We start from the raw sequence: 12,001 nt of genomic DNA on the forward strand, positions 1-12,001 counted from the left end.
CTGTTTTCTCACTGAAATAAGAAGTTAGCTTATTTGTGAAAACTAGAGAAAAAAACCTTATTTTTTCAATAAGACTGTTATATTAGTTTCTCAATATGATGATCAAAAATCATTTTTAACAACGTGAACATTCTTGAAAGGGTATGTAATTATCTACCTGCCTTCCAAACGAGTCACTTCTGCCTGCAGAAGTTCTTCACTATTGTGGGTGAGATCCAGCTGAGACAGCACGTTGCCCAAGTCCTCCTGCCCTTGCGAGGTGTACCTCCTTTCTGCCTGTGGCTCGTCTGGTGACCTAACGAAGGACACAAGAGGACTGTTCAAGGTTTCTGATCTTTGCAAATAAACAATGCACAATCAGTTCATATTTCTCAACTGTTTTTGGTAATGAAACTCTTTAGAAGTCTTCAGCTTGATTCCTGCTTTACAAAAAGAACATTTGGGAGAGTAAAGAAGCAAGAGATGATGCTTCTCAAAGAAGTCGGCAGCAGTTTACTCCTTTCTCAACTGGGATTTGGCCTGCTTTTCAAGGGAAAAAGACAAAAAAACCAAAAATTTGGTTTCCACTTGATACGTTGAGCCAAAGAAACTAAAAAGTTACAGGAAAGTTCTGTAAAGAGTAGAAATGTGTACCAGACTTAAATCAGGAGCATAGTTCCTCTATTACTTTCTATTACAAACCTCATGGCAATAATTCATATATAGAAATGAGTTTTAGGATTTTTTTTAAGAAGGGCTATCTCAATAGCTGGCTTATTAATGATGTTGATAAGCAGCTACAAATCATGACCTATTTTACCAAGAACGGAGGCTTCCCAGGGGACGTGGACTCTAATTCCTTTCACATTTGGAGTTTCACCAAGGCTACAGATTGACCAAGCACTTTCTAACTTTCTAAACATTACAGTCTTTTGGTTAAGGACCCAAACTGGAGGCAGAAAAAAACTAACCACACAAAATTTTATAACACCATAAAAACTTAACTCAGAAATTAAAACTGAATAGGAAAAACCATAATGTGATCAAACACAAAATTATGAATATGCAGTATTAAAACTGGTGCTGAATGCCAAACAACCAAATGGCTACAATTAATATTTAGGATTAAATATACCTCACGGCCTGTACTGTGTGTTGACTGTCAGTTGGCTTTAATTTTGCTTGTAGCTTCTCCTTCTGCATTCTTTCCTCATGGATGAAATTTTCTTGAGACTGAAGAACTGCCTTCAGTTCCCTCTTTTCTTCCTGGAGAATCTGAAAAATGCTCAGGAAAAAAATCAGGTGTTATTACAATTTTTCTATTTCATGAGGAAAGGAAGCCAGGGAGTCAGACTATAACAGGTACCATATTAATAAAGCTATCAATGTCTGATCCGCTGGCAGCAGAGTAAGAAAGAAACCATGGATTCTGGAACCTAGTTCGAGGTTAATTATTTTCTCTTAAAAACATGCATACACACATTTTATTTATTTCTTTTGAGAGATAGTGAGAAAGCATTGAGCAACGGAGGGACAGAGAGAGGGAGAGAAATAATCCCAAATAGGCTCCACACTGTCAGCATAGAGCCCAAAGCAGAGTTCGAACTCACAAAACTGTGAGATCCTGACCAGGGCTGATACCAAGATTCAGATGCTTAACAGACTGAGCCACCCAGGTGCTCCCCCCGCAATGGAAGTAATTTTAAAACACACCTCTAACAGTTTTTCAGATTCCCTTAATTTTTCTTCCTTTTGCCGCTGCTCTTGTATAACATTCATATTGGTTCCCACTAAGTCATTGATCCTCATGGTGAGGCGCTCTATTTCCAACTCATTGGCACAGATAGTGTCATTGGCCCGTTCCAGCTTACTGCTCAAATGCTGAATTTCCGACTGGCTGGACAGCTCCACAGACTCTAATTTCTGTTTCCGATTGGCAAGCTGAGCCTAGAAACACAGATTACCAATAGATAAAAGTGAAACAATAAAAGAATAATTGATGAATAAGGAAGACTAAAATAAAACCCAGTTGTACTTGCATAAAAACATAAAATAATAGTTCAATTATAATAACCCATTCGTGACCCAAAAAAACAAAAATCTCTCATGATAAAAACTGGGAATAGAGGGGAACCTTCTCAATTTGATAAAGACTATCTACAAAAACTGTACAGCTAACATCATACTTAATAGTGAGAAACTCAAAGCCTTCTCACTAACATCAGATACAAGGCAAGGATATCCCCTCTTACTACTCCTTTTCAACACCAACTGGATATCCTTGCAATAAGGCAAGAAAAGTTAATAAAAGGTATACAGATTGGGACGGAAGATATAAAGCTGTCTTTGCTCAAGGATAACATGGTCATCTATGTAGAAAATATGAAAGAATAGACAACAACAAAAAACCCCCTGGGAGATTCCTCAAAAAGTTAAAAATACAACTGGCCTACAATCCAGTTATCACACTACTGGATATTCACCCAAAGAATACAAAAATACCAATTCAAAGGGATACATGCACCCCTACGTTTCTAGCAGCATTATTTACAATAGCCAAGATACGGAAGCAACCCAAGTATCCACTGATTGATAAATGGATAAAGAACATGTGGTGTGTACACACACACACACACACACACACACACCATGGAATAGTACTCAGCCATAAAAAAGAATGAAATCTTGCCATTTACAATGATGTGGATGCAGCTAGAGAGTATAATGCTAAGAGAAATAAGTCAGTCAGAGAAAGACAAATATCATATAATTTCACTGATATGTGGAATTTAAGAAACAAAACAAATGAGCAAAGGGAAAAAAGAGAGACAAAGCAAGAAACAGACTGTTAATTATAGATAAAAACTGATGGTTAACAGAGGGGAGAAAGATGGGGGATGGCTTAAATATGTGATGGGAATTAAGGAGTGCACTTGTCACGAGGAGCACAAGGTGATACACAGAATTGTTGAATCACTGTGTTGTACACTTGAAACTAATATAACACTGTACGTTAACCAACTGGAATTAAAATAAAAACTTAAAGAAAAAAGAAAAAAAAAACCTTCCTGGAATTAATAAGCAATTATAGCAAGGTTACAGGATAGAAGGTTAATACACAAAAGTCAGTCACTTTTCTACGTACCAACAATGAACATGTGAAATTTAAATTAAAAACACAACATTATTTACATTAACATTTGAAAAAATTAAAGTATGAATATAACAAAATAAGCACAAGATTTGTATAAGGGAAACTACAAAACTCTGATGAATTAAATCAAAGAAGAACTAAATAAACGGGGAGATATTCCATATTCATGGATAGGAGGGCTCAATATTGTCAAGATGTCAGTTCTTCCCAATGTGATCTATGGATTCAACACAATCACAATCAAAATCCAAGCAAATTATTTATGAATATTGACAAACTGATTCCAAAGTTTATATGGAGACGCAAAAGACTCAGACAAGCCAAAACAATATTGAAGAAAAAGAAAAGAGTTGGAGGACTGATGCTACCTGACTTCGAGATTTACTATAAAGTTATGGTTATCAAGAGAGTATAGTACTAGTGAAAAAACAGACAAAAAGTTTAATGGAACAGAATACAGAGTCCAGAAATGGACCCCCATAAATACAGTCCACTGAACTTTGACAAAGGAACAAAGGCAATACAATGGAACAAAGACAGTTTCTTCAATAAATGGTGCTGGGACAACTGGACATCCACAAGCAAAAAAATAAATTTAGACAAGACCTTCTACCTCTCTCTCTGCCCCTCCCCCGCTCATGCTCGCGCTCGCTCTCTCTCTCTCTCTCTCTCTCTCTCTCAAAAATAAACATTAAAAAAATGTTTTTTAATTTAAGCTGAAATGTCTCTGAGAAATCAATATGCTACAGATGAAAGATTTTATTGTATACTGTACAGGGCCAAAATCCTATACTGTGGTCACACAAGTACATGCTCAATAATGCTCATAAGCCAGAGAAAGGCTGGAAGGAGAAAGGCAAAGAGACAGACAAATAGTATTTGTGTAAATTATAGATCAAGATTCCAGCATAAAGAACCAAAACCTTTTTCTGCCAGATTCATAAAATAGTGTGAAAGAAGGATATCAAAGAATTTTTAGATCTGTAAAAACAACTGCCAAGCATGCAACAGTTTCCAAACTTTTAAAATACAATATAAACTTTTTTTTTTTCCTCAAGGGAAACTCTTCTACAGAATCTTGTGCAGAATAAATAATTGAAGAGACTGGGCCATGAGGGTGAGGAGGAAAGTGAGGGGGCCCAACTTGCTGAGATGGCCGAACCTCCCCAAGCCCATCTTAAACTGCACGGCAGCCCCCGGCCTTGGCAGAACACAGCTAGAAAACCTCTGCCCAAATGGCCTCTCAGGATGAAAGAATTCATAATTGCAAAACACTAACACTGTCTTTTTAACACTGCAATAGCTATTTAATACTATTTAGTTCAAATCTGAGTTCTTAAACTCAAGGCTGGAGTCACAATTTAACTAAGTTATATTTTAACCAGTGAGTCTAGATCTGATACTTAAAAACTCACCAATTTCTTAGTTGTAAGGAATCAAGGACCCACCTTCTTTTGTTGATTCACTATTTCAGTCACACACAAGTACAGTGTTTTAAGCACAGTAAGAAGTACCTAATCATTCCAGTACGAAGTCTCAATTTTCATTAACTAGAGTTAACACACTTGGCCTGTGCAGTCCAATATGGCAGTCACCAGTCATGTGTGGCCACTGAGCACCTGGACTGTAGTCTGAAAGGAGACGTACACAAACCGTAAACTACATCCTGGATTTCAAAGACTCAGTCAACAAAAAAAATGTAAATGCTTCAATGATATTTTTTGGTATGCCGACTTAAATATATGAATTTCACCTCTTTCTGTTCACTTTTTAAATGTGACTGCCAAGAAAATCTGAAGTTACAGATGTAATTCTCATTACATTTCCACTGAACAGAACTACACTAGAATATCTCAAAAATACCTCTTCCAATACTAACAGTCAGAAGCAATCATATAAATTACTTCTAAAGTAATGACTATTTCTCTCAAATATCTAGTGTTAGAGGTATCTGAAGGCGATATATTTCTGAACTGTTTTTTTTTTTTTTGCACTAACCACTGCCATTAAGTTTTTGAACTAGAATCCAGAACTTCCTCTTATTAATCTAACATGTGGCATCCTAACTATTCTATTGGAATGAGTGGGATTATTTCAACAACAGAGCTCACAGCAGAGGTGTTCAAGGTAAAGAAACAATTAAAAAGACCATTTCTGTCAGGGAGATGGAAATAAAAGCCGATGGTGTGCAGCTGAAGTGTAAGAGTAAGGAAGGGGCTAGGAACCAGGGTTGCAGTCAAATCCTTCACTGGGTTGGGGTCTGTAATCCTGGTGCTTCAAGGGTGTGGCTCTCCCAGACCGCCAAGATGCCTGAGAACAGTGTCATGTGAGACAAGGGCCTTTTATTTTCCAAAGGATCCCAGTATGAAGCTATGGCCACGGCGGGATCCATCTTCACCAACCTCCCCATCAGTGTCAACTCCAAATGTGTCAGCACAGCCACAGCCTTGCAGCATTTCCACCAAGTAGCAGCTTGACGAGCCCATTAAGAGAACCGCTCCCAGTAACACCTTCTTATCACTGTCGTGTCTATGTCACCACAAACTTTAAAACAGTAGGTCTGAGCCAATTTAATTAACTCGGATAATTCTCCCTAGACAACGGATTAACATTTGAGTTAGGATCATCTTTTCTTTGTAAGTTGTGAGAGAAATATGATGCTTTAAAAAATATCACATTTATACTCACACATACATAATTGAAAAGTAGATTTAGAACTGACTCGTACAATATCATACAGCTCATCTAAATATTTCAAAAGGAAAACATATATATTTAATGCAGCCTCTATTTTTCTCCCATACCATTTATGGGCTAAATATTTTATACTCTGTGCTGGTTTAATATTTTAATTTTTTTAATGTTATTAATGTTCTCTAAGATTTCCCTTAATATCTCCTTTCAACACTTGTATATGGGCAAGAGAGAAAGCAGCCGGTGATTGCTTGCCTTCCACACAGAAATAACCTTATGTTTCAGTGACTAAATGGATCCTTTCCTATGCAAATGTAACCATCATTCTATCACTGTATCTAATGTCATGTTGTTTAGCAACTGTATTTTTTAATATTTGATAGAACATCACCCTCTTTTTAAAAAATGTTGCCTAGTACCATTCATTTATTTTTCCACATCAATTTTAGATTCATTCTGTCAAGTTCTCAAAATCTAACAGTCAATAAATTATGTGGATAACCATTTAGAAAAAAAAAAGATTAGCGTATCAAATACCATGTCACAAAATAATTTTCAGATCAAATATATAAAAAAGAAATTATAAAGCAGAAGAAATCTTGGCTTAGATAAGGCTTTATAGTATGACATCAAAGACAGAAACCCTAAAGAAAAAATTAATAGAACTAAGCAATTCTAAATAATTGTTTATGAAACAATTGTATTTCCAAAAAAACTATTAGGCAAAAATTAAGGTCAAATAGGAAAATATCCACAATTGCAACAAAACGGCTAAGGGCTAATAATATAGGTAATGTATGAAGAGCTATTTCAAAATAGTAAAATATAAATATACTAAAAGAAAAATGGGCAGAGGACATAAAACATTTACAAAAACTGGAAATGCCTACAAGTACATGAAAAAATGCTCAACCTAATTCATAATTAAAGAAATGCAAATTAAAAACAAATAATCAGATATTGTATTTTTTCACCTATAAGATTGGCAAAGACAAGTCTAGAAGTAGGGGAAATTAAAAGAAATAATAGTGCCCAACATTGGTAAAGCGTGAGGAAATGGACAATCTCAAACACTGCTGGTGAAAGTCTGTATCAACAAAACTTTTGAGAGTGCTTTGCCAATATATATTAAAATCTTTAAGACAACTACACGGATGCAGCAATTTCACTTCTAGGGCCATTTCTTAAGAATATAAATGGACATATTCTCCTAGATGTTTATATAAAGACATTCAACCAAGCACTATTTACAAGAGTGAAAAAGTAAAAAAACTACATGTTCTATAATTAGGGATTGGTTACGTAAATTATGGTACATTTAATAGTAGACTGGACTCCTTTGCAATCATTATTACTATACATTTGTTGATTTGTCATATTTAAAAAGGAAAATCTTAAGCGTGAAAGTTAAATAAAATATTGTATTATAAAATGCTTAGTGCACCTACATAATAAGGAAAAGATTAAATGACATAAAGAGAGAACTGACAGTAATATAATAAATAGTAGATGACTTTAACACCTTACCTGAATGAATAGACTAGCCAGACAGAAAACCAGTAAGTAAACACTGGCTTTAAAGGACACATTGGACCAGATGGATTTAACAGACATAAACGAAACATGTCATCCAAAAACTGCAAAATACACTCTTCTCGAGTGTACATGGAACATTCTCCAGGACAGACCACATGCTAAACCACAAAACAAACCACAATAAATTCAATAAGATTGAAATCATATGAAGCATCTTTTCTAACCCCAATAATATGAAAATAGAAATTGACTGCAAGAAGAAAATTGGAAAAAACACAAACACCTGGAGACTAAACAACACGCTATAAACAACTAATAGGTCAACAACAACAACAACAAAATTGAAAGAAAAAAATACCTTGAAACAAATGAAAATGGAAACAATGTATCAAAAGTAGCTTTAAGAGGGAAGTTCTTAAAGATAGAGGCCTAAGTCAAGAAACAAAAATCTCAAATGAACAATCTAACTTTACACATAAAAGAACTAGGAAAAGAAGAACAAAGCCTAAAGTTAGTAGAAGGAAGAAATAATAAAGGTCAGAGGAAATAAATGAAATAGAAACTTAAATAAAACAGAAAAGAGCAATGAAACTAAAAACTGGTTCTTTGAAAAGATAAATAAAACTGATAAACCTCCAGCCATATTCATAAGAATATGAAAACAAAAGAGAGAGAAGGACAAAATAAATAAAAGAGTTACAAATGACACCACAGAAAATACAAAGGATCATAAAAGGATACCACAAACAATTACATGCCAACAAACTGGAAAACTAGAATGGATAAATTCCTAGAAACACACAACCTTCCAAGATTAAGTCACACATAAATAGAAAATGTGGATAGACCAACTACAAGTAATGAAATTGAACCAGTAATTTTAAAACTCCCAAAATACAAAAGTCCAAAACTAGACGGCTTTATAGGTGAATTCTACAAAACATTTAAACAAGAGTTAGTATCTACCCTTTTCAAATTATTCCAAAATACTGAAGAGTAAGGAATGCTTCCAAATTCATTTTATGAGGCCAGCATTAATTACCCTAATATCAAAACCAAAGACACCACAAAAAAAGAGAAATTTACAAGTCAACATCCCTGATGAACACAGATGCAAAAATCCTCAATAGAATATTAGCAAACTGAGTTCAACAATACATTAAAAGGATCATATATCATGATCAAATGGGATTTATTCCAGGAACATAAGGATGGTTCAATATCCACAAACCAATCAATGTGAGACACCACAAAATGAAAGATAAAAATCACAGGATCATCTCAATAGTTGCAGAAAAAGCATTTGATAATTCAATATCCATTATGATAAAAACTCCTAATAAAGTGGATATACAGGAAACATATCTCAACATAATAAAGGGCATAAATGACAAATCCACAGCTAACCTACTTACTCAACAGTAAAAAGCTGAAAGCTTTTCCTCTAAGATCAGGAGTAAGACAAGGATGCCCACTCTCACCACTTTTATTCAACATAGTGTTAGAAGTCCTAGCCACAGTGACTAGGCAAGAAAAAGAAATAAAAGGCCATCAAAATTGGAAAGGAAAAAGTAAAACTGTCACAATTTGCAGATAGCATGACACTACATAAAGAAAGCCCTAAAGACTACAGAAAAAACTGCTAGAACTAATAAATGAATTCAGTAAAGCTGTAGGATACAAAATTAACATACTAACATAGTAGTGTATTTGTGCACACTAATAATGAGCTATCAGAAAAATGCCACTGCAAAAATAATTGCAATTACAATTGCATCAAAAAGAATAAAACACCTAGGAATAAATTTAATCAATAAGGTGAAAGATCTGTACACTGAAAACCATAAGACATTGATGAAAGAAACTGAAAACAACATAAATAGAAAGATATATTCCATGCTCATAAATTAAAATTAAAATGTCTATACTACACAAAGCAATCTATAAATTCAATGCAATCCCCATCAAAATATCAATGGCATTTTTCACAGAACTATAACAAAGAATCGTAATATTTCTATGGAACTACAAAAAATGCCAAGTAGCCAAAGCAATCTTAAGAAAGAAGAACAAAGCAGGACGTATCATGCCCCCTAATTTCAAACTATACTACGAAGCTATAGTAACTAATGCAGTAAGATACCAGTATGAAAACAGACACATATATCAATGGAACAGAATAGAAACCAGAAGCAAACCCATGCTTATATGGTCAATTAATCTATGACAAAGGAGACAAGAACATACAAAGGGGAATAACAGTCTCTTCAATAAATGATGGGAAAACTAGACAGCTACGTGCACAAGAATGAAACTGGATCACTATCTTACACTGCATACAAAAATTCAAAATAGATTAAAGACTTGTACATAAAAAGTGAAACCATAAAACTCCTCGAAGAAAACACAGGCAGTAAGCTCTGACATCAGTCTTAGCAATATTTTTTTGGACCAGTCTCCTGTGGCAAGGGCAACAAAAGCTAAAATATACAAATGGAATTACATCAAGCTAGAAACATTTTCCACAATAAAAGAAACCATAAACAAAACAAACAGGCAATCTGCTGAATGGGAGAAGATACTTGCAAGTCATACATATGATAAGGAGTTAAAATCCAAAATATATAAATAACTTACACAACTTAATATCAAAAAACCAAACCTGATTTTAAAATGGGCAGAGGAAAATAAAATAAAATAAAATAAAATAAAATAAAATAAAATAAAGTAAAATAAAAACGAATAGTCATTTTTCCAAAGACATACAGATGGCCAACAGGCACATGAAAAGATGCTACACATCACTCATCATCAGAGAAATGCAAATCAAAATCATAATGAAGTATCACATTACACCTGTCAGAGTGGCTAGTATCAAAAAGACAAGTATTACTGAGTGGAGAAAAGGGAGACATTATACAATGCTGGTGGGAATATAAATTGGTACAGCCACTACAGAAAAAAGTCTGAGGGCTCCTCAAAAAATTAAAAATAGAATTGCCATATGATCCAGTAATTCCACTCCTGGGTCTTTAGCTGAAGAAAACAAAAATATCAACTCAAAGAGATGTATGTACCCTTATGTTCACTGCAGCACTGTTTGTAACAGCCAAGACATGGAAACAACCTAAGTGTCCATTAATAAATAAACAGGTAAAGAAGATGTGGGGTGTGTGCATATATATTCATATTCTATTATAATGGAATATTACTCTGTCATAAAAAAAATGAAATCTTGCCACTGTGACAACATGAATGGACCTAGAGGCCATTATGCTAAGTGAAATAAGTCAGACAGAAAGACAAAAACTGTATGATTTCACTTATATGTGGAATCTAAAAACCAAGGATACATATTCCCACACACACATAACAATGTTTTCCTACTAAAGGTACATGACTGCAGTATATAACTGCAGATAAGCATAGTAAAAGTTGGAAGAAATTTATACCAACATGTAAATCATGGTAACTAACTCTCTAAAGGACAGAATTATGGGTTATTTTATTTACTTCTCATGTCATCCACATTTTCTCATTTTTCTAAAATGAACATGTATTATGTAACTTTAATAACTGACCAGAAGAAAGAACTTGAACAAATAAATGACTCAAAGATTGAGAAGTTACTATGAACTCCACTTTTAAATGTTAAAAAATGGATAAGAAAAAAGTCTACATCAAGAGTTTTTAAAAACTTGGGGAAGTGTAGATGTGATATCCATTTATCCAATCACCCAGATTTTCTGCCTTTATTGTTCAATGGTGATTCACATATCGCCAAAATGTAATGTGTCAACCTTGACTGGATTCCAATTTAAACATCCAACTGTAAAAAGACGTAACTTCAGACAACTGGGGAAGTCCGAATAGAGTAAGCATTAAATTATGTTAATAGATCATTTATTCTGTTAATGTAGTACTAGTATATTATAATTTTTTAAAGTCCTTATCTGTGGGGAAATATGACAATTTCTGTAATTTGCTTTGCAATATTCCAGCCAAAGATAAAAAAGTGGAGAAGGATGAAATAAGACTAGCAAAATGAGCTGTTGTTCAATGGGTACAGAGCCTAGTTTTGCAAGTGAGAAAAGTTTTAGAGACCTGTTACACAACTCTATGCATATAGTTAACATTACTATACCATACCCTTTAAAATCATTAACATGGTAAATTTTAAAGTGTTTTCTACCACAATTAAAAAAAAAAAAGACTGGCAAAATGATGGTAACCATCTAATGTTGGGTAACAACTATACAGAAATTCATTTAAAAGTTTTTTTCTTGAGAGTGTGATGCTAAGTGAAATAAGCCATACAGAGAAAGACAGATACCATATGGTTTCACTCTTATGTGGATCCTGAGAAACATAACAGAAACCCATGGGGGAGGGGAAGGAAAAAAAAAAAAAAAAAAAGAGGTTAGAGTGGGAGAGAGCCAAAGCATAAGAGACTGTTAAAAACTGAGAACAAACTGAGGGTAGATGGGGGGTGGGAGGGAGGGCGGGGTGGGAGGGAGGGCAGGGTGGGTGATGGGTATTGAGGAGGGCACCTTTTGGGATGAGCACTGGGTGTTGTATGGAAACCAATTTGACAGTAAATTTCATATATTAAAAAATAAAAAAAAAAAAGTTTTTTTC

At 34.3% G+C, this 12,001-nt stretch overlaps 1 protein-coding gene across 7 annotated transcripts in view; it reads right to left on the minus strand.

Annotated features, from left to right (window-relative positions):
* CEP63 (centrosomal protein 63) overlaps nucleotides 1-12,001 on the minus strand; it is a 60,194-nt gene that overhangs the window by 19,503 nt on the left and 28,690 nt on the right. For all 7 annotated transcript variants that reach the window (XM_042954843.1, XM_042954842.1, XM_042954846.1 and 4 more), the window contains 3 exons: nucleotides 1,693-1,926; nucleotides 1,115-1,254; nucleotides 158-295 (listed from right to left, as the gene is read on the minus strand). In XM_042954843.1, the coding sequence (XP_042810777.1) occupies nucleotides 158-295; nucleotides 1,115-1,254; nucleotides 1,693-1,926 (512 nt within the window). The remainder of the gene's footprint in view (nucleotides 1-157; nucleotides 296-1,114; nucleotides 1,255-1,692; nucleotides 1,927-12,001) is intronic.

The sequence above is a fragment of the Panthera leo genome, chromosome C2 (assembly GCF_018350215.1).
Source record: "Panthera leo isolate Ple1 chromosome C2, P.leo_Ple1_pat1.1, whole genome shotgun sequence".
Taxonomy (NCBI): Eukaryota; Metazoa; Chordata; class Mammalia; order Carnivora; family Felidae; genus Panthera; species Panthera leo.